This window comes from Centropristis striata, chromosome 12 (genome assembly GCF_030273125.1).
Source record: "Centropristis striata isolate RG_2023a ecotype Rhode Island chromosome 12, C.striata_1.0, whole genome shotgun sequence".
In the NCBI taxonomy this organism is placed as follows: Eukaryota; Metazoa; Chordata; class Actinopteri; order Perciformes; family Serranidae; genus Centropristis; species Centropristis striata.
Window position 1 is genome coordinate 6503375 of NC_081528.1, and position 24027 is coordinate 6527401.

Below are 24027 nucleotides of genomic sequence, written 5' to 3' on the forward strand. Positions count from 1 at the left end.
CATCCATCAGTCCTTGGAAAAGTTTGTGTGTGTTGTTTGTATGTACATGTATGTGTGTTGTCTAAAAATCTGTGTGGGAACAAAATATAAGAATGTAATAAACTATCCAAAAAGTAACAAAATAGGATCAGTTTTACAATTTTGCATGTTTTAAATTCTATTTTTTACCGATTTAACGTGAAATTTTGACACATTTTTGCATCTTTTAGTTTTGCAGAAACGGGAGCTGTAATCAAGCTGTCAGAAATAGATTTCTTCATCATCACTTTTCACATCACGTTTTCCTGCAGATTGTGATCTCTGCTGATAAACCTGCCAAATAATATTTGTGCCTGACATGCCTAAACAGGAAACACAAACCTGCACCTGAGCAGGTTTGTGTTTCCTCACCTACTATGAAAACATTGACGTCTTCTCCTTTTTTTGTTTTTGTAACAAGTTACTTTTGGTAACTTTCCATTTTTTGGGCGCGATTCAGAAGCGCTCCTGCAGGATCATGCATTCGTCACGAGAACGGACGTTTTGTTTTTATAAAAGTGTTGAAATAAAAGATGATGTAATGTTGCAACATCAGGTTTATTTTGAAATTAAATATAATTGTATAATAGTAGTAATTACACACTGAATTTTGCAGTGTGCATTGTGCTGTGTTCCCTGTGAGTTTGACCACGGGATCGTTTGTGTTTATTTGTCTTTCTCACGCAACCATAGCCTTAATAACCGTAGCTGCTCTGTAGCTATTGTGAAAGTCTCAGATAAGTCAGAAAACAAAAAAGTAGCTGTTTCTGCGTTCATAACTTCATCCACAGCTTCTCTAGGAACTGTGTCTGGATGACTGCTGCTACTACTACATGAGTATAAAGCCAAAATAAACAGATTTTTCTCTTATTTAATGTCGATAAATGGATCAAAAGGATGCAGAAATAACTACAACATGATGGTGATGTGGAAAAAGTCTGAATTCATGCTTTGTCAGGTCTGTGTGCAAGGACACAAGAACACTGCTGTTAAATTGACTATTTTCTGAATGGAGTCTGGTTGCAGGAGACGCTCAGTGCTTCAGGGTTTTGCAACACAGCATCATAAACGTGACGCATATGTTGCATTCGTGCTTCATGCCATGAATACATATGGGTCAGTTTGCTTTCTTTGCATTTAATTTGAATATAATCGTCCGTATGAAAAGTTTGCTTTGTGCTTGATGTGAACACATCACACATGTTTGTAATTGTACTTTTACTAGTTGTGAACTTACTGTGGTTAGATTGTTGACTTACCAGATCCAATAGAATTATCACTAACTATCCAAAAGGTCACAAATGGTGGCCTCAGTGTTTGTCTCTCCTCCTTTGTAGATACTGTGAATTAACAGTAATTGACAAATTAAAAAGCTGATAAAGTGTCTTGAGAGGAGGATAGTTTGGAGTTTATTCTGCTCTCAGCTGCAGGTAAACTGAAGTTTTGAGTCTGCAGCGAGCAGAAAGACTCTAAATCCTTGTCTTTTTTTTAAAATTATAGATCTTACAGCTCATACTTCTTCCCCTTGTGCAGAATATTTTGACCTCATCCTCACATATTACCATCAGAGGTACACAAAAAAGCTAAAGTTGGCCTCCTGGTGCGTTCAGTGTTAACTGCCTTTTACACAAGTTTTTGCATATTTTTTCCCCAATGTTTTCTTTTGATTTAGTGCTTGTTCTCCTTTGACAACATTATCATCCTATTACATCCATTTTATGGAATATAATAATGTTTGTTTTTCGTTTTTTTTTTACTTCATGTTTTTACAGCATTTGAGGCTAAAATTTGGCCACAGAAAATTAACCAGTTATCAAAAAAGTGCCTCACTTCATGCACATCATTTCCAATAATTACAAATAAGCTGCAACACTTTGATTAGTCGAGAAAAACTTAATTAATTGCTGAAGTTTTACAGCCTCAGTGGAAACTCTTAACAAGTTTTGTTTTCCAAACTTCAGATAAAGGCATCTGAACGCACATTTAGATAATTTAAGTGTCTGTGATCGGTTTGACTGTAACTTAATGTGTGTGTGTGTGTGTGTGTGTGTGTGTGTGTGTGTGTGTGTTTGCTGCAGTCTAGTCCTCACTGAGGACGTCCACGTCCTCCCCTGCTCCTCCTCCTCCTCCGCTCTGCTGTGTAGCTGCTCTCCAGCGGTTGATGTGCTGACTCCCCTTCCTCTTGTGCAGAGCTTCTGGAGATTCTTCCTCCAACTTCTGGCGCTTGTGCTTCGTCCTGCGATTCTGAAACCACACCTTCACCTTCACACAGACAGGAAAAAAAAAAGATTAAAATATATCGAATTAAATATAATATGATAAATATGAAATACTATAATATAAATAAATATAATTAAATATAACAAATATATAGGAATTAATTTAATAAATATAGAATAAAAAATAAATAATAATAATAATAATAATAATATAAAATAGATTTAATTAAATAGGATTTCTTAAATAAATATAAAAAATAAACTAATAAAATGTAAATGTTATTTAATTAAATAGGATTTCTTAAATAAATATAAAAAATATACTCATAAAATTTAAACTTTATTTAATTAAATAGGATTTCTTAAATAAATATAAAAAATAAACAAATACAATTAAAATTGTATTGAAATTAAATAGGATTTCTTAAATAAATATAAAAAAATAAAATGTAAATTTTATTTAATTAAATAGGATTTCTTAAATAAATATAAAAAATAAACTAATAAAATGTAAATGTTATTTAATTAAATAGGATTTCTTAAATAAATATAAAAAATATACTCATGAAATTTAAATTTTATTTAATTAAATAGGATTTCTTAAATAAATATAAAAAATAAACAAATACAATTAAAATTGTATTGACATTAAATAGGATTTCTTAAATAAATATAAAAAAATAAAATTTAAATTTTATTTAATTAAATAGGATTTCTTAAACTAAGTAAAAACAAAAAAAATGAGTAAATAGATAAAAATAAATAAAAATGGATGATGTATTGCTACTGATAAAACTATAGATAATGCAAAAAAGACATTTCTAAACAACCTAAAAACATGCAGGTAAATAAGTAAATAAATGGGCAATAAGAAATAATAATAATGAAATAAAAACAAATAATAAATACAAATAAGACATTATCAATAATTTATAACCTAATTTATAAAATAGATTTTGATGAAATAGATAAAAAATAATAAATACAAATGAAATAAATTGATAATATAAAGTAGAATGCATTAGTGTGGACAAGTGAAAATAAATCACCTTATTGTGAATACAATAAATCAAGTTTAATTTGTTTAAATTAAAATTTCATGAGAACTGTAAAGGCCTGGTAAACGCAACAACAACAACAAAAAACGAAAATATTCGATTCATTTGGTGGAAGAAAACGTTAAAAACATTTAAAAAAAATACATAATTGACTTTCATTTATGAGAATGATAAGGGAAAATGTTTAAAGTTACTCAGACTCACTTTCCTCCTCTGACATTAGACTCTGAGGACTTTACTTAAATAAGAAATTAAATAAGACGTGTTAATGCAGGACTTGTTTTATGAGAAGAAGCAGCAGAAACTTGTTTTCTATCTGTCACCTGTGAAACTTCATTGAGAACTATTAGCTGCTGCTGTAATTCCTCCTGACAGTAATCAGCCTCCATGTGATTTAATACGTGTACGCTGGTAAAACACGAGGCTCACTGTTAAAACATGTCCATCTGACAGATTGTGCAACCTGAGCTGTTAGTCAGCGGCGAGCTGCAGCACGGCTCAGATGCTCCTGAAGGCATCACGCCGTCTCCTTGTAATTATGACAAATGTGACGGTTTAAACTCACACAAAGAAACGTTTTCCTGTTTGGTTCCCAGGGATCCAACTCACATCTGCTTTAAAAAACAAGGAAAACTCCTAAAAAAAATCTAAAAATCAAACACTTTATAGAAGAGTGGTGTGATTAAAATTAACTACATAAATAAAAGTACTCATTATGCAAAATGACCCCATTCTGTGTATGTAACTATATCTCATACAGTTAGCATTATTAATATATTTGAATATTACAGATTCATGATTTATTTTAATGTTAACAACTTCATATACTGCATATAGTGGAAAAAATACTGATAATACTAATAATATTTATTATTATTTTATATATGTAAAACATTATTTATTGTCATGGTATTGTCATGGTATGTAAAAAAGTAATTAAATAATTATTAAAAAAAAAAGTTAATATAGTTAAATATGTCATATTAAAAAGTCCCTCAAATAATGATAATAATTATTTTTCAATATGTAAAATACTATTTATAATTAAAAGTGTCTAATAAAATTTATGAAGAAAATGTCAAAAGTCTAGCTAGTATAATATGTTATATAACCCCCCCCCCCCCAAAAAAAAAACAAAAACAACACAAAAAAAACAACAACAAACAAACAAAAAACAATAATAATGAATTATATTTTATGTGTAAAATATAATTTATTATTATGGTATGTTAGCTCTGTCCTTGACTCAAGGATCAGTACTAGGTCCCCTTCTCTTTTCTCAATCTACACCACCTCACTTGGCACAATCATACGCAATCATGGCTTCTCATACCGTTGTTATGCCGATGATACCCAGCTGTTCCTTTCCTTCCCACCAAATGACCCCACAGTCTCAGCCCGTATCTCTGCTTGTCTTGCTGATATCTCCACATGATGACAGAACATCACCTTCAGCTCAACCTCTCAACGACGGAGCTCCTCGTCATCCCACCCCGTCCCACCTCATACCAGCCTATCAATCTTCAGCTTGGATCCATGCAAACCTGTGCCCACAAGCTCTGCACAAAACTTGGGTGTCATGATTGACGACCAACTGACGTTCAAGGTTCATGTATCCTCAATTGCCCGATCTTGTCGATTCTCCCGGTACAACATCAGGAAGATCAGACCCTACCTGACCGAGCAATCCACACAACTCCTGGTTCAGGCCCTTGTGGTATCCCGTTGAGACAACTGCATCTCTCTACTGGCAGGTCTTCCTGCTGCACCACCAAGCCTCTGCAGATGATCCGTCTGGTCTTCAACCAGCCCAGGAGAGCACATGTCACTCCGCTCCTCATCTCTCTCTCTGGCTCCCAGTCACAGCAGCATCAAATTCAAAGCCTTGTCTCTAACCTACTAAATAGCAACAGACACAGCCCCTTCTTATCTGAACTCCTTGGTTCAGGTCCACAAACCCTCCCGTCCACTACGCTCCTCCAGTGAAAGACGTCTGGCTCCTCCACCGCTGAAGGCCTCTACGTCTCAAACCAGACTCTTCTCCTCTGTAGAGCCTCTATAGGTGGTGGAACAGACTTCCAAACTCCATCTGATCTGCTGAGTCCTGATCAATCTTTAAGAACACCTCTTTACCAACTCTTTACTGAACACCTTACACAACAAATATCTTACTGACCGCTCAGCGACCTATAAAGCACTTGTGTCCTAATGGACTCAAACTGAACCCATGGCTCTTACTCTGCTATGTTTCTTGACTTCATCCTTGCTTGTGTTGTATTAACTCTCATTTGTACGTTGCTTTGGATAAAAGCGTCTGCTAAATGACATTGTAGAATTGTAGACTGACCAATGAACTCTATAGAGCAGGGGTCTCAAACTCAAATTACCTGGGGGCCACTGGAGAAAGTATCAAAATGACCAAAAAAAGACACAAAATTACTAAAAAACGACACAAAATGACCAAAAAAAAAGACACAAAATTACTAAAAAAAGACATAAAATGACCCATAAAAGACACAAAATGACAGAAAAAAACTAAATTACTTAAAAAAGAAACTAAATGGCCAAAAAAAGACACAGAATTACCAAAAAGACACAAAATTATTTAAAAAAGACACACAATTATTAAAAAAAGACACAAAATTACTAAAAAAAGACACAAAATTATAAAAAAAAAGACACAATTATTAAAAAAAAAGACACAAAATTATTTTAAAAAAAGGACACAAAATTACCAAAAAATTAAATCATATAAAACTCACATTAAACTTTCATATCAAGGTGAGGGCCACAAAATATCATCACGCGGGCCGCAATTGGCCCGCGGGCCACGAGTTTGAGGCCCCTGGTCTAGAGGGTGTAAGAAGGAGATGTTCCACAGGTGTTTTATCCCTGCAGCTGTCGGACTCTACAACACCTGCACCACCTGATCATGTTGTAGTTTCTGTTCAGATCACCACCACACCTTTGTTATCATCTACACTTCTGTATTTATATTTCTCATTCAAACAACCACTATTTATATTCACACCTTTTTCTTCCGTTTTTTTGCTGCTGTTATCCCCATTGTGGGATCAATAAAGTTGTATCTAATCTAATCTAATCTAATCTGTTTATTTAATTCAATCAGTAAAAAAATAATATGAAATCTGTCAGACAAATATAGTTCAGTCAAAAGTAAAAAAGTTCCTCTCTCAGATGTAGTGGAGTACAAGTATGAAGTGGCAGAAAATTATATTTAACTATTGTATGAAGTTAATGTAATTAGTTACATTATAGCTTCAACAGGACTAAAGGATTAAACTACATGCTTCACACTTAATTTCTCCACAAATAAAAAAAGTAGTAGTGGTAGAGTACTTTGTTTCGTAGCACTTTTACTCAAATTAAAAAGTAGTATTTAAATGAAAATTAAAAGTGAGTATTTATTTCACTACATCTCAGAAATTAATTTTGTTCTTCTACATTTTGTTTATTATGTACTTTTATTTGCAGTAGTGGAGTATTCTTAAAAGGCTCTGAATACTTTTTCTAACAGTAATAAACTGATTTCTTTCTGCGGCTGATTAAATAAATCGTCAGCTCAGTTTTAAAACTTTTTTTTCTTTTTTCGTTTTTCTCTGCAGTAAAACGAGGTGAGAGCCATATATTACATTTTTTGGATCGGAGCCATGAGATCTCCTGAAGGAACGCTGATCGCTCGATCATTATTGTCTATAAAATTGCAATGATTGCAAAAGTGTAATTTATGTGATTACTAACTGCTGATGGCTGTGCTTCTTGGCTGATTGATGGATTACTCTCTTTCTTTCTGTTGTGAAATGAGCTCATAAATAATCGTGGATGATTCACGTCCCTTCACTGGCGTCAGGACTCGTATCGCTGTGGAGACCCGATGACAAACACTGTCAATCACTACAAGAGGGGGCGGGAGGAGCTGACTAACCGTCGACTCACTTCCTCTCCGTCATTCCTGTGATCTGGATCACAGCCACATGCCTGAAACGCCACCTGACGACAGATCTCACCTGAATGCATCGCTGGAAAACTGGCTGAACTTTGAGCCGTCGGTTGTCGAGTTTGAGGTTTGATGTCTCGGTTTGTCTTAATAAAGTCATCAAAGATGTCACAAAAATGGCTAAACAAAAATACAGTAGTATGCCCAGAATTGTAAAAAACAACAACAAACGCTATATGTTGAAAAAGGAAAAAAAATAGTCAAAGTAAAATTTGTCCAAAAATGCAAGAAAATGCTTTAGAATAACGCATCACTGTAGTAGTATAGTTTGTCCAAAATGTTTTAAAAAGCACCATAACAGTACGTCCAAAAATAAATAAAAAATTAAATAATATATCATCAAATTAATCAAATTAATCAAATATTAATAATATATCATCAAATTTTCAAATTTGTACGCCATAGTATGTTGTCAAATTTTCATTAAAATGCCAGAATAGTATGTTATCAAATTTTCAACATAAACGGCATAGTATTTCATCAAAATTTCCCCAAAAAAGTCAAATTTTTATAAAACATCATAGTATAATATGTTGTTAAATACTAATAAAAAAGTTGTCAAATTTTCAAAATAAAGGTCATAGTTCAGTATCTTGTCAAATTTTCCCCAAAAACGCCATAGTAGTATGTTGTAAAATTTTCGTTAAAAATGTCATAGTATAGTATGTCGTCAAATTTTCAAAATAAAAGTCATAGTATGTCGTCAATTTTTCAAAATAAACGTCAAAACATGTCGTCAAATTTTCATTAAAAATGTCAGTATAGTATGTCGTCAAATTTGCAAAATGAAAGTCATAGTATGTCGTCAATCTTTCAAAATAAAAGTCATAGTATGTAGTCAAATTTTCAAAATAAATGTCATAGAATAGTATGCCGTCAAATTTCTGAAAAAATAGTGTAGCATGATGAAAAAATGTACAAAAAGTTGTCATATTTTCATTTTCACCCAAAATGTGTAAAAAAAACGTTTTCGAATAGCACGTCATGGTAGTAATATAATTTGTGCAAAAATATTTTAAAAAACACATTAGAGTGCCTCCAAAAATGTAAAAAACACCATATAGTATGTTGAAAACCCCCCGAAAATGCCATATTATAGTATGTTGATTTAATTTTATTTTTTAAAGTCCAACGATCCAAGAAAATGTCATAGTATGTCGAAAAAAATACGAAAAAATTGTCTTTTTTTTCTTCGTTTTAGGATATCATGTTGATCATTGAAATAGTATAATTTGTGCAAAAATAAAAAAAAGGCATATCATATTATTCATGTCTTCATTCTTTTATGATTGTGAGGTAAACCCCTAATATATTCATAATTTTTAATTTACAATTTTTCTCTGTACTGTTTTAGTGTTGTTTATTATTACTGTGATTGTTGTTTTTATTATTGTTCTTATTTGTAATTGTTTTATTGTTGTTTAATATTACTGCCACTGCTGTTTTATTATTATTGTTTTGTTTCTAATTGTTTATTGTAAGGTGATCTTAAGAGTCCTGAAAGGTGCCTATAAATAAAATGCATTATTATTATTATTATTATTATTATTATTATTATTATTATTAACAATAATAATAATAATAATAATAATAATAATCATCTCCTCCTCCTCCTTCTCCTCCTCCTCCTCCTCCTCCTCCTCCTCACCTGTGTCTCGGTCAGACACAGCCCGTTGGCCAGCTGTTTCCTCTCGGCTCCGACCACGTAGTGATTTTTCTCGAAGGCTCGCTCCAGACGCAGCAGCTGAGAGGGCGAGAACGCTGTCCGGATCCGTTTGGGTTTCCTGGAGAACGGACCGTGAAGCATCATGTTCTCTGGACTGCTGTCATCCCCTAAACACAAACAAACACAAACAACATGTCAACAAACAAGAACCTGCAGGGGCGCCTGGTACACAGGGTCACAGAAGGAAAGTCAAGATTTGATTCAGAAAAATCTCTTTTCTTTCCTCTGATGTTTTGCTGAATCATCAATCATATAATCAATTACAAACAGCAAATACAGTTGTGACACTGGAAAATACTTGGAAAAGTGTTTATATATAAACTCTATTTTATTCCCATTTTCAAATAATTTGACTTGTCATAATAACTGTGTTATTCTGCACAAAGACATTTTTGAGTTGTTTCTACTTCTAGCCATGATTGTGATGATTCCAGAGAGCTGCAGGACTTTTTATATACATTTATATATATATATATATATATATATATACATTTTATATATTGCAGTAAAATACAAGGACACAGAGAGCAAAAATCACCTTGTTGGAGTTCAGAGAAATATTTAATCCCCAAACAGCAAAAACTTCCAGCAGCTGACAGACAGAAACAGATTTGAATGAACACAAAGAATGATGAAACAGTGTGTGTGTGTGTGTGTGTGTGTGTGTGTGTTTGTGTGTTGCAGCAGATGTATTTGCATTTGGATCTGCAGTTAAACCACAGTCTGACTCAGTGATTAATTCTGACGTCATTAACTAAAACTGACAGTTTGCTGAGTCATGTTTCCTCCTGGGAAAAAAAAACACAGAATTCTCAGAAATACAAACTTTATTTAGATAAATAAACAGATTGTCATTTTTAGTGGGCTGTGAAAATACACGTTAGATTACAGAACACTTAATTATTATCATTATTATTGTTATTATATATTTGGTCTTGTGTTATAGTAACATTTTATAGTTATTTATTATAGAAAACATGTTCTGTATATGCCACTTGTATAAAGTTTTTTTTATTTTTTATTTATTAAATCTTGTTTTAAGTCAGAACATCAAACATTTGTAGATTCCAGCTTCTTAAATGTGCACATTTTTAGTTTTTCTCTGTTTGATTTGATAATACACTGAATGTGTTTTAGTTTTAAACTGTTTATTTTAGACTAAATATAATTTTTATTTGTCTTAATGTTTGTCTTTCCATCTATATTGTATGTTTCAGCCCAGCTTTTGTCTTTTATTTCATATTCATATCATATTAGTTATTATCATTATTATTTATTTCTATTCAATCAAAAAAAATGTTTAAAATTATTAAAAATCTTTTGTAATTTTTATTTTTTGGGGGGTACATTTCTTGTGTCTTTCTTGTGTATTGTTCTGAAATTGTTAAATTATCTATTTTATGATTTTGCATGCTCTGTTTTCTTATTATTTATTTTGTTAAATCATTGATATATGTATACATAGTTGAAGTGTACTTTATATATCTTGTTGTTTGTTTTAAGTCAGAACATTAAATATTTGTAGATTCCAGCTTCTTAAATGTGATATTTTTTAGTTTTTCTCTGTTTTATTTGATAATACACTGAATATATTTTGGTTTTAAACTGTTGTTGGACAAAACAAAACATCTGGTTACTTGTGACAGACATTTTTCTCTATTTTAAGATTTTTTTAGACTGAAAAATAATCAAAAGAATGTAAAATAAAACAAACCTATATATAAAAAAGCATAAACATACAAACAAACCACATTTATGTTATGGATTCCCTTCGAGGTCAGTTTAACATGCAACTCGTAGAAAAATACAAAACTGATTTAAATATTCTCCGCAACCTGAGGTCGGATAAGTCGTTACAGATAATGAATGAATGAATATTAAAATATTGTCGTTGTTTAAAACGTTTAAGCACGTAAACATTTAAATCTGCAGGAACACTTTGGATCTTTGAGAACGTGTTGTTACGTTGTTATGTGGTTTTTTAATTTTCCTGATGCGGTTAAAAGATCCGAGACGATTGATGTCACAAAAACTAATTTGTTTATCAGACGCGTCGGCGTGAAGTAAATAAGAAAAAAAAAATCGTTGTTTGTCTTTGTGTCGTCGCTTTCACTCCGAAGCCACAAAAACATCTGCTTCACTTTCTGTCCGTTTATTAAAATCGGACGTTCATGTTTCAATAATATTTTACATAAAAACAAAGTTCTCCTCAACCGCTGCGTCTCGCATGAAAAGAACCGCCGCCGTCGACACGCCGCACGCAAAGAAGTCGGTTGCCCGGCGACTCGGAGGCGGCGAGGAGGACAATGATGGCGTGCAGCGAGACGAAACGCGCTCGACACGTTAAAGTCACATTCATATGCAAAGTCGGCAAAGTCGGCATCGGCTTGCAAATGTGACGGTTGATTTCTGTTGAAGGTCGAATAACACGAGACGGTAAAGTGACAACGGAGGTCAAAGGTCGCAGACGATCAGCTGGTTTTTATCTGCACGAGATCAGAGAAAGAGTCGAGGCAACAAACGAACGAACAAATGAACAAAAACTAACAAACTACAGAAGAAAACAACCGTTTCTGCAGATTTTGCTCGATTCTGCAGGATTCAACACTGAACTGTCACGTTATTACACACATTTGGTGCAAAATTCAACTATTTTTTAAAACTTGAGATTCAATGAAAATGATGAAAAATCCCTCCAGAATCCCACATCAAGACACATGAGGGTAAACAATTAAAAAAAACAAGCATTATCATCAGAGATTTTACTTTCCGACGGTCCTTCAATGCATCACGTGATTTATGAGAGATGCAGATCGGCGCTGTGTGTCAAGATGTTATAAACAGAAATTAATTAATTGAAATGTTTAAAGTGTTTAAAACATTATATATAAAGTCTGTCATCATGCTCAGTTATGTCTCATACGTTGTTACACAGATTTGCTGTTAAATTTAGCCTCGTTTTTACTTGAGAATAAATAAAAATGTCTAAAACTCTACAGAATCCCACTTTCAGACTCAAAGACCTTTCAGTCTTTTCTGCTTCTTCTACCATCAAATGGGAATATTTTATTATTAAATGTATTCTGAATCTTTTTTAAAACACTTGATAAATCCTAGATTTCTGAAAGCTTCTCGAATCTCTGCTAGAATTTAAAATACGGTTGTGAGAGTTTGACTTAAGTTTCACTTTCCAACAAAAAGTTAAACAAGACGAGTTCAGAGCAGATTAATGAGCAGCAGCATGTTTCTGTCCTGCTAATGTTTTAATTTCTGACTTTAGAAAACATCTGCAGAACTCAATAAAATATATTCTGGATGTTTCAAACAATTAAAAACCAAGCATTATCATCAGAGATTTTACTTTCCAATGGTCCTTCAATGCATCATGTGTGGTGACCACTTTTATGAGAGATCGGTGCTGTGTGTTAAGATGTTATAGGCAGAAATTAATTAATTGAAATGTTTAAAGTGTTCAGAACAATATATATAAAGTCTATTCTCATGCTCAGTAATGTCTCATACGTTGTTACACATATTTTCTGTTAAATGTAGCCTTGTTTTTACTTGAGAATAAATAAAAATGTCTTAAACTCTGCAGAATCCCACTTTCAGACTCAAAGACCTTTAGAATAGCAGAGAAAAATACATGCTGTGTATGTGGTTTCAGAAACTTTGGATATTTAGTAGATTTGTGTATTTTGTGTGATTGTATGGGAGCACTCGTGTTGTGTTGCCTTCTGAGAAACCCCCTTATTGTCAGTATAGTGTCTCAGCCATCCATCCTAAAATGCTCTAAGTCTCCAGTTTGTGTTTGTAAAGTTTCATGAGGCTGCTCATTTTATACACTGAGCTCAAGTTTCACTGACTAATATCATCACACATGAAGAAAACTGGGCTCATTGAATCCACAAGAGTCTCATCTTTCCAGTCAAACCCGATTTATACAACTCACAGACTGTTGAGGGACCCCAGGATGCACAAATATTCACATACAAGAGGACACAATAACACAAGTATCAGCCTCTGAGAGACAGAAAGTCGCAGAGATGATCATGATCTCAATATTTACTGAGCCTTAATAAACAGGGATTAAAACTGCTGCAGGAAATAACGGGGTTGTTTTTTTTCGTAAATTCTTCATCTCCTGTTAAGCTCATTAACGATTTTTCAAAAGAGACAAAAAGACCTCAACCAATCATTTAATGCATTTTTTTTTTATTTTATAGAATTTTGGTGTTTCCATCAAGTTTTTCTCATGAGAATCTATCTATAAAAGCAAGAAGTGTGTGTGTGTGTGTGTGTGTGTGTGTGTGTGTGTGTGTGTGTGTGTGGTACCTTATGAAAAGTAAGTGTTTTATGGAGTTGCAGACGTTGTAGTGGTCTGCACGCAATGTGCAAATTCTGTTATGTGCGATTAGCATGCTAAGCGGAGATTTAGCTTTTTTCACTTCTTATGTTGCATTACTATGTAATTCAGGGATGACATTCATGTTGCTTCGACTAATACCCATAATCATTTGATATGAGATACTTACATGCAAATACTATACAAATACATACTTCCTGGTCTTCTAAATGTGCAGAGAAATTAGTTGACAGAAACATGACAACTGTGTCAGGTTGATATCCTGTGTGAAGGAAATTTGGTACTTCCTGTCATGGTGGGACCTACTTGATATTCAAGACGCAAGGCCTTGTGGGAACTCAAACTGTGAACTTAACTGTGATAACACCATGTGAGAGGGGAACGTGTAAAGGAGTGAGGTCTGTCCTGATGTGACGTAGCGACCATAAGGTTTGGGCAACATTGCCTCCTGCTGAAAGTGCAACAACCATCCGGGACTGAGCGGTGTATTGGAGTACAGAATACGGTTAATAAAACCTGGAGAACTGAGTATTGTGTGCTTCTACTTTGGCCAGCTCACCCATTAACTTAGTGCAATCCACAAAATTGCCACAACACCTACAAAATGAGAGTTAAATACGAAGTGTGTGCAAAAAAACGTGTTTTTGACCAAAAATAATCTCAGCAACAAGAAAACGTTCTGCAGCAAAACACAAAAATCTAACAGCGACTGTTCAAGTTTTGGTGATTCCATCAATTTTTTCTAATGAGAATCTTCAAAATGCAGAGAAATGTGTTGATGGAAACATGACTTATGCCAGCTCAGCTGCAGCCTGAGAGTCAGAGCGAGCAGCAGTGCACCATGGGTAAAAACGTAGAGGCAACAAGTCTCTTTTAAGCTGTATAAAAACAGCTTATTTAGAAAATAAAAAGCCAGTTTCATCTATCAGAAGCCAACTCTCCTCTGATTGAAAAAAAAAAAAAAAAGTGTGACTCTGCACAGGTTCAGTTTGTGTTCATGTGGTTTATATTCTGTGTGACAGAAGAAGAACATGTTGTATCACATGTTTTCTGATCGAGGCAGCAACAGAAAACTAAAGAATCTCCACACACACAATGTGCCTGAGCATAAGTGCAGACAGAGTGAGTTTTGCATGATATTAAATCCACTTAAAATAAAACTGATCAGCCTCAGTAACACAAACACACAGCTGCAACAACTGCATCGTCTCCTCCTCACTGTCTGCACTGTGATTCACTCACTGCATCTGATTTATACATAAAATGCACTCAGATAAATCATGCCCCATCATAACCCTCTTATATGTTATATTTGCAACATTTACAATTCTTTATTGAGCATGATAGTGTTAAAAAAAGTAAAAAAAAAAAGATTCAAAATCACATTTTATGTTGGACTAAAAGACTAAAAAAAGACACAAAATGACCAAAAAAGACCAAAAACGACACAAAATGAGAAGACAAAATGACCAAAAAAAACAAACAAGGGGACACAAAATGACAAAAAAAAAGACACAACAGACACAAAATGACCAAAAAAGACACAAATTACCAAAAAAGACACAGAATGACTTACAAAGGCATGACAAAATAGCCCTATAAGACTCCATAGAGTTAAACTCTAAATTTTACCAAATTCAAGTCTAGTTTTGAGCTTCCCTCGCTTAGAGAGATCTGTCTCAGGAGTCTCGCCTCTTATTTGAACTACAACTACACTGTATTCTGACAAAACCATATTAATAACTGCTCATTGTGACCTATTAGTAATGTTGGTAGGCTAATTTAGACTTCAATTAAGGCTGGTTTGTCTTCATTGTAAGGCTAAAAAAAAATGTGTGGCTCCATTCTGAGATTTTTTTCTCTTTTTTTGGCTGTCATTGGCTCTTTTGTTAGTTGCTGACCCCTGCACGAGACTAATTCTGAAGATTTCACCAAACAAACAAAAGGTAAAGTGAGAAGATATTTCAGCAGAACATCACAACTTCTGTCCTTAAACTCAAGTGTAGAGATGTCAAATATTTGCTCTGTTCTTTATTCAAATATTGTTGTACTTTTATTTTTGGAGCTTTTAAAGTTTATAGAACCTTCAGCTCAGCCTCGTGTTCCACAGAAGAAACTCCTGCAGCGAGTTTCAGTCTGTATGTAATGAACACACACACACACACACACACACACACACACAAACACACAGTTGTGACTGCAGTTATTTCTGATATCAACTCTTTATTTCTCCTAATCTTATTTAAATTCACATGAAACCTTCAGAACACACATTCTTTCAGTCTTTTCTGCTTCTTCTGCCATCAAATGGGAATATTTTGAAATGTATTCTGCATCTTTTTAAAACAATTGATAGATCCCTAACCCTAACCCTAGATTTTTGAAAACTTCTCGAATCTCTGCTAGAATTTAAAATAAAGTTGTGAGGGTTTAACTAAAGTTTCACTTTCCAACAAAAAGTTAAACAAGACGAGTTCAGAGAGGATTAATGAGCAGCAGCATGTTTCTGTCCTGCTAAGGTTTTCATTTCTGACTTTAGAAAACATCTGCAGAACTCAATAAAAGTTATTCTGGATGTTCAAACACGACACACAGCTCCTGTTCACTTATTTCTCCTCATTTTCACTTTATTTTCCTCCATTTTTCATGTAAATGTACATGAAACCTTCTCCAGAACACACACTCATAAACTGAAGAAGAAGAAGAAGAAGAAGAAGAAGAGGTAGAATGTTAATTATGCTAATTATGCTAACCATTGACAACACGTCCTGTTCAGCAGGAGCCAACATGGCCGCCACTGAGACCTGATTTCTGTTTTTTTTAATTAATTCACATAAATATATATTTAAGCTTAAATAATGACTGAATGAGGTAATTTAGTTTCTTTCAATCGTAGCATTTTGCTAAAATTTAATTTATTTAAAAAGGAAAATATGTTATTTTTTATTAACTTTTCTTTTTAGATGTTTTTTTAATTTGAAATTATCTCTATATGCAAGACTTATTTTTGCTCCAAATTTTTGATTTACCAAAACAGGATTTTAAAAAAATGTATCTAATAGTTAAAGTATTTTCTTTTCTTTCATTTGCTGAGAAAAAGATGTGTTTATTTAATCTAAAAAATATTTTCTTTTATTTTGTTAGCTCTTAATTTTAAACGTTCTTAAAAAAACATTTTCATTCAAAATTGGCTCCACAAAGAAAATATTTTTCTTTTGTTTTATTAGCTCTTAATTTCTTGCTTACTATGTATTACTTATTATTTACAAAAATAATTACATAAAAAAACCCTGGATAGTTTAGACATTCTTTACAAAGCAAGAAAAAACATGAATTTAATATTTAAATTGTCTCTTTTATAACTTATAAAACCAACAATAACATTATTTAATTAAACTACAGAGACAGAAAGTGGAACACATCAGATTTCAGAGACAGGAACCAAAAATAAACGTTTATCAGTGTGACGTAAACAAACTGCCAGAGAAGAAGAAGAAGAAGAAGAAGAAGAAGAGAGGAGGAGGTTGTTTTGGGCAAATGGCTTATCAGGATCCCCAGATACTCACAACAAGTCCAGACCTGTCAGCGTGTGTGTGTGTGTGTGTGTGTGTGTGTGTTTAATCAGACTGAATATGTTAACAGGAAGATGAAAAGATGAACGAAGCTCAATAAAAACATGTAAATATGCACAAAATAATAATAATAATAATAATAATAATAATAATAATAATAAAGCTGCTTTGTTACAGTAGACATGTTTGCAAATTTACTTTCTGCAGCCTAAACTGAAAGGCAGCAGTTCTTTGTTTCCATAATAAATATAAATAATGTTTATATTTATTATGGAAACAAAGAAGCCAAAAGTTTTATTTATACAGGATTTATCTATTTTTTATATTATATTATATCATTATAATTTATATTTATTTTTTTGAACTTCTATTAACTTTATTTAAAAAAAACATTTTGTTAATTTATTTATCTTAAGTTTTTCTTAAACTTTGTTTAAATTATTCATAATATTTTATTGGATTTTTTTTGTCTTATTTTTATGGTATTTTTGCTATTGTTTTCATGAAATATTACATTCTTTCCCGTTTTTTATGTTTATTCCTTGTCTATTTATGTAATATTTTTTATAAATATATATTTAAATAAACAGAATTAAGAGTGATACTATAATAATACTACTAATTATAATATTTATATTAATTTGTAGTAATAATAATAATAATAATAATAATAATAATAATAATAATAATAATAATAATAATAATAACATTATGTTGAGTTTGACTTCAAACAATCAGTTTCACTCAGTTTGTTTTTACAGCTGACAGACTGAAGATCCTCCAGAATAAAAGCCTTTAATCCCACAGGAGTGTGTGTGTGTGTGTGTGTGTGTGTTTGTGTGTCTGTGTGTTCAGATGAATCACTTCCTGTTGTAGTTACTCACAGAGCAGGTCATAACTGTAATAACTGTTTATAAACCACGTGGTTATAAATATTGTCATTATCATTAAATTGTTGTTATTATGTATTTATAAATTATTATTTTAAAAAAATAATATATATACACATACAATAACAAAAAAACACATATTATTCCATATTCTGACAACATGTTTTGGTTCATTTTTTAAATTATTAATTCACATTAAAAAAATTGCTGGATTTTGTCTGAAAAATTGTAAAAAAAATAAAAATAAAAAAAAAGTCACCAAAAATATGGTTTTATAGTTTTCATTGGAAAGCTATTACTACTTAATATTATTGTCTTAACAGGCAAAAAAATATGAATATATTTGTGTTTAATATTCCTGCAAAACGAAAACATCAAAACAAACATTGTTGAAATAATAAAACCTGACAATCCTTCAGAGGATTTAACTTAATCAAATGTCAACTAACAATTTAAAGAGATCATAAAAGGTTGACTCAACTGAAATCTTTTAATTATTATTTTTGTTATAAATCGTTATGATATGGACATCCATCCATTAATTGACAAAAATAATCTGCAGATGAATCAGTGATGAATAATAATTGAAAGATGTTTGATTGACAGATCATTGACAGATCATTTTTATTTGTGTCAATAAAGTTTGTTTGAATTGAGAAACTATTAAAGCAACTGACAGATGTAATAAAACCCTGATGAGACTGAAGCTGCACTGAGTCACAGCGAGGTCACTCTAAAACTTCATGATTCAGTTTGATTTTCTTCTTTTTTTAACCCTCTGGAGTCCATCTATTTATTGAAAATACATGTTTTATTTACAGTAATAACTTTATTTATATATAATATGTAGACAAGCTGAGAAAGCCAGTTGAAAGTGCAATCATAGGAGCTTTCACAGTGTGACATTTATGTTTCTAGACCATTTTTAAAATGTGAATTTTCTTTCTACAATGAAAACTATTACTATGTTTAATTTACATGCAAAGAGACTGTTTTGTAGTTTTATTATTTATTACTTTTTCCCTGCTGTTTTTGTGTGTATAAATGGTAAAAAATAAAATAAAAAATGGTACATTTCCATAGAAACGTGTCTTTTGTTTGTATTTTGGGTTCCTGGCAGCTTTATACTTTGTTAAATAAAATAAAATGAAAAATCTGACTGATAGCCAAGTTTGTGTGGAGAAAAAGGAGCCATGCATGTGATGTAAGGACAGACTGAAAGATGATAAACAGAGACAGAAATTAATGCAGAGGAAGTTGACAAATTTGAACCAAAATCTCCTGGACTTCTGAGGATTAATAGAAAAGTTGAATGGTTGGTTTCCGTAAAGACATTCTGATGGATTGTGACGTCTTTAAAAACATAAAAATTGAACCAAAAAAAAGGAGATTAAAGATGTTTAAAAGATAAGAATCATGATTAAAAAGAAAACTCTAAATAATTATAAGAACTGCAGTTTTAATACATCTTAAAATATGTTTTAAATTCACCTCTGGACACGCTGCATTATTATCACTATTAATATCACAGGAGTGTTTAAGGCTGTTGGTCGCTTTTTGCTGCCGATTAAATGAAATACAAGCATGCAAAGTGAGGTCACCTGCACAATAAATCAGTGACATCACAGCCTAAGAGGTCAAAGGTCATGAACAGACAGAGAAGATTTCACCTCTTCGGCTGCAGCAACAACAGAAAATAAACTCACTGTTATAAACTCACACGGCATTTGTTTCATTCTAGTTTCAAATGTGTCCTGATGAGTTTCTGTCTCAAACGCTGCAGCAGACACGAAAACATGGAGATAAAAAATATGCAACAAAGAAGAGCTGCAACAACAAGAGGTGCAATAACTGATAATATTTGTAATCAAAGTCTTTAAGCAGGAAATCTGGAAGCAAAGGGTTGAAACGGAAGATGAAATTATCTCAGACGTAAAGAAAAACAAACAAATATCAAACAATAAACTGTCTGACTTTTTAATTGTTCTGTTTCTGTCTTTAAAAAACAGCCATTTTTTCATTTGATCAATTTGTTTTGTACTTCTTTTTGTGCATACTTTTTTTTGCTTTATGCAAATAAGAATCTAGATTTCATCTTTTTATTATTAAGCATTTAATTGTTTTTTTTTTTCATCTAAATATGTCATTTTTTAAATGTATTTATTTATTGGCATCATTTGATTTGTTTTTAAAATCACTTTTTATTGTTTTTATATTTCTTTAATACAAGGATTTACAACTTTAATGTTGGACAGTACAGTTTTTTAAATTTTTTTTAAAGATATTTAATTAATCATGAGAATATCACATTAATTAACCCCTTGCTGGGCCACATGTTGAAAAAACTGTGGATCAATTGTTTATAATTAGTTTATGCTTTATTCGTCCTTTTTGTCATTATAATTGTCTGATCTGCAGATACAGAAAGATGATTTTCTCTCTGAAACATTAAAACTGAATTATTTTATTTACGTCACTTTTTCTTCTTCTTCTTCTTCTGTGTTAATAACTGCAGCAGCGGCTCTGACTCCTGTCAGCCGTTTCTCCACTTTTACGTGTTTCTCCTGATAATAATAATTAAAACACATTTTATTAGCTAATGAATCAAACTACAGCTGGAAACAATAATTATGAGTCAGAGCGGCGAATCGAGACTGAAAAACACGTGAAATAAAATATAAAACAAAGGTTTCCCGCGAGGTAAGCAGCTCGAATTTATTCTATAAACTTAATTTGTGACGTTTAAATTGTATTTGTTTAAAAAGAGAAAATGTCGCCTGTGAGAGTTTAATTAATTTCTTTTTTTCTTACTGTAATTAAATCTAATGAAAAGGTCTGGAAGTAAAATCCCTCCTGTGACTGTCTCCTGGGTTTTATAATCAAAATGAATTCAAATTAAAATAAAAAGTAGTTAAAATAAGGAAAATCCGCCTGTTAAATCTTACTTCATATTTATACTTAATGTGTTTTTTTAATTAATTAATTATTATTATTTTTTTTTTACAAAAAGCGATAATTCCCGTTTTTTTCAACAAATTTACTTTTTTGTTAATTGAAATACGACGCGTTTAATCAAACATTTCGACAAAATCATTAATTTTCTTCTCCCACAGTAGATAATACAAACAAATATACAAATAGAAACTACGTTGCAGCTGTAAAGTGCAAAACTAAAAAGGAAAAATCCGTTAAAAAATGTGCATTACAACAAATAAAACATTTTAAACCATCAGAGGAGCAGATATTTGCTTTTAGCTTCATATTTCTGCTTTACACATCAGATTTGTCTGTCTCTAATAAATACTTATCTAAAATGATTTATTGTTTAAAATGACTCGTGCTCGGTGTGTGGAGGTGTGTGTGTGTGTATTAGTGTGTATGTATGTGTATCTGTGTGTGTGTGTGTGTGTGTGTGCGGGGGGGGGGGGGGGTAGTTATTTCCTCAGTTTTCACAGAAAAACGTGTAGAAACATGAATACACAAGCAGAGAAATCAAGTTCTAATATTTCTATTTATCATAATTTGTTCAAATTAAAACTGTAGATAAAGATAAACAAGTCTGAATCAAATAAATACACTAAACTGGTATTTTCTAATGCCAGAAAACGAATTAATCCATTTAATTAAATTGTTTTTTTCACGCTGGCTCAAATCCTCCAATAACAGATCGAATATGCAAATGACCAAAACTGACACTTAAATACTGCAGTACAACTACTTTACTATGAAATCATTTCTATTGCAAGTACTACCACCACCAGTATGATTATCATTATATTTAACTATCGCTATTTATTATTTTTTAGAGCTCTGTGCTCTTTAAATAAAATTGTTATTATTATCATCATCATACCTAATCAGTCAATTATCTGAAAAATACTAAAACAATATTGTTATAATATTCATAAGAAATGTGTTTAACTCAAAGTAACATTAACACTTGATAATAATAATAATAATAACAATATTATAATAATAATAATAATAATAATGACAATAATAATAATAACAATAGCATTATTAGCAAAAGAAGGAAGATAATTATTGAAAACATTGATTGCAAAAGCCTAATAAAATCAAAACAATGTAGGTAAATATAAACATTTCCTGTCTGTTCTGTATCATTGCAACACACACACACACACACACACACACACACACACACACAGACATTAACCTGATCAATTAAATACTGTAAACAAAAATATTCATAAAATTATGTATTTTTACTTTGATCTTCAGGGGAAAACATTTTTTGTCTGTATGGTTTTATATTTAAAGTATTCAATTGTTGTTTTCTTTCTAAATTTAAGACACTTTGAGCTGCATGTTTTGTTTAAATTGTGCTATACAAATAAAGTTTACAATTAATAACAATAATGAGAAGAAGAAGAAGAAGAAGAAGAAGAAGAAGAAGAAGAACAAACTAAACAGAAAAGATTCATATTTGTTAGAAAAAGCACAAAGTGAGAAATTAAAGCTGCTTAAATGAATAAAAACCAGCAGAAAAAGAAAAACCTGGATGCACAAAAATATCTCTAGGCTCATAATAAAGACATTATTAAAGAAATTAAAGTGCACCGGCTCACCTGGGAAGCGGTGGCCCATGTGGCTCCGCAGCACCCAGGGGTAGAAGAGCGCGTCCCGATGCGGGCCGAAGACGCTCGACGGGGGGATCTGCAGCGGGTGCAGCGGGTGGTGCAGCGGCAGCCCGCCGGGGCTCTGCGGGTGCGTCCCGGGCTCAGGGAGCAACATGTCCGGCCCGGAGTACAGAGTCCTCCCGTTGTTACCCTGGAAGCTGGAGCCGAAGACCCCTGCGGCGGCGGCGGCTGCAGCGGTCGCCGGGTGCAGGGACTCCGGGAACCGGAGCGCCATGGGCCGGATGGGCTCGTCCCCGGAGCCGCCGCCGCCGCGGCTGCTCGCCTCCTTCCCGACCAGAGCCTCGATGGTGAAGCATTTCTTATTATTTCTGTGGTGTAACATTTTCAGCACCTGGAGCTGAGCAGATGGTGCAGGTGAGAACAAATCGGCGTCCAGTTAGTCCAGTTCCGCGGGCTCAGGGAGCTCAGAGTCCCAGTTCCCCCCGGAGACCCATAACTCTTCAAAACTCTCCGTCCGTAAAGATCCGGATCAGTGCGCCTGGAAAGCGGCTGAAGTTTCCCTCTCACCTGTGTCCGGGGCGGGGCTGTGTCTCCCCTCCTGCAGGTGATAAAAACCAACAAACTCCCGGAAAAAAGAAAGCCAAAGTGTCCGGTCAAAGTGCAGCGGGGATCCGTGTGAGCAGCAGCCGGGGAGAGGTGAGGGCTGCCGGGCTGCGGGGCTCTGATCAGTCGGTGTCTCTCCGCGCCTCCTGCCGCCACACGCTGCAGTCTGAAGCCGAGAGGGTCTGTCAGTCACACGGGCTGAGGAGGCAGCTACCTGCCCTGCCCTCCTCCTGACAGAGGTGCGCTGAGCATGCGCAGAGGAGGACTGCCATTTTGTTTGATCGAGTGGATGACGGTGAGGAGGAGGAGGAGGAGGAGGAGGAGGAGGAGGAGATGACTGACAGTGATGAGGAGGATGAGGATCAGAGTGATGAGGTCAGAGATGATGTCACTGTTTTCAGTCAAAGTTTGTATCCTGCGTTAATATTTATTGATTATTATTTTTGATATGTTATGTTTTTGTTGTTGTTTATTTGTATTTTCTTTTTAAATATTTGTAAACAGTAGACTAATTCAATACTTTTTTAAAAATGTAATATTAATTTAGGTAATTTAATTTTTCTCTCTGTTAAGCACTTTGTATTTTCTTTCTATAAATAAAGATTAAATAAATAAAATACAAATAAAATAGCTATTCAGCAATAAAAAAAGTCTCAGAAACTCACAACAAAAAATATATTAAAAGTTTGTTGTTGTTGTCTGGACTTCTTTTACTTCACTGTAACTCTCCGTGTGTGTGTGTGTGTGTGTGTGTGTGTGAGCGACAGGTCAATTGACACAGAACAAGACAATTGACCCCTAGGGGTCAAAGGTCAGAGGAAACTCCTCCTTTTATCTGTTAGGTCTTCAGTTTCCTGACAGTTTTTCACTGAAGAAGTCAATAAATAAATCAAACAAACACCAATAATGCCTTGATCATTATTATTATTATTATTATTATTATTATTATTATTATC

General features: G+C 33.1%; 1 protein-coding gene across 1 annotated transcript; it reads right to left on the reverse strand.

Annotated features, from left to right (window-relative positions):
• Window positions 1–591: 591 nt before the first annotated feature.
• emx3 (empty spiracles homeobox 3) lies at window positions 592–23369 on the reverse strand. Its single transcript, XM_059346888.1, has 3 exons — window positions 22457–23369; window positions 8962–9146; window positions 592–2280 (listed from the first exon to the last, which is right to left on the reverse strand). Exons 1-3 carry the CDS (start codon window positions 22848–22850, stop codon window positions 2098–2100), a joined length of 762 nt encoding a protein of 253 aa, XP_059202871.1. The 5' UTR covers window positions 22851–23369; the 3' UTR covers window positions 592–2097.
• Window positions 23370–24027: the final 658 nt, after the last annotated feature.

Bases quoted from the DNA above. Each gene is read 5' to 3' on its own strand.
- emx3 (XM_059346888.1), bottom strand. From the start codon at position 22,850: ATGTTACACCACAGAAATAATAAGAAATGCTTCACCATCGAGGCTCTG. The intron at 9,147-22,456 runs GTGAGCCGGTGC...GTTTGTGTTTAG, and splicing joins CATGGGCCACCGCTTCCCAG to GGGATGACAGCAGTCCAGAG. The intron at 2,281-8,961 runs GTGAGGAGGAGG...GTCTGTGTGAAG, and splicing joins TGTGTCTGACCGAGACACAG to GTGAAGGTGTGGTTTCAGAA.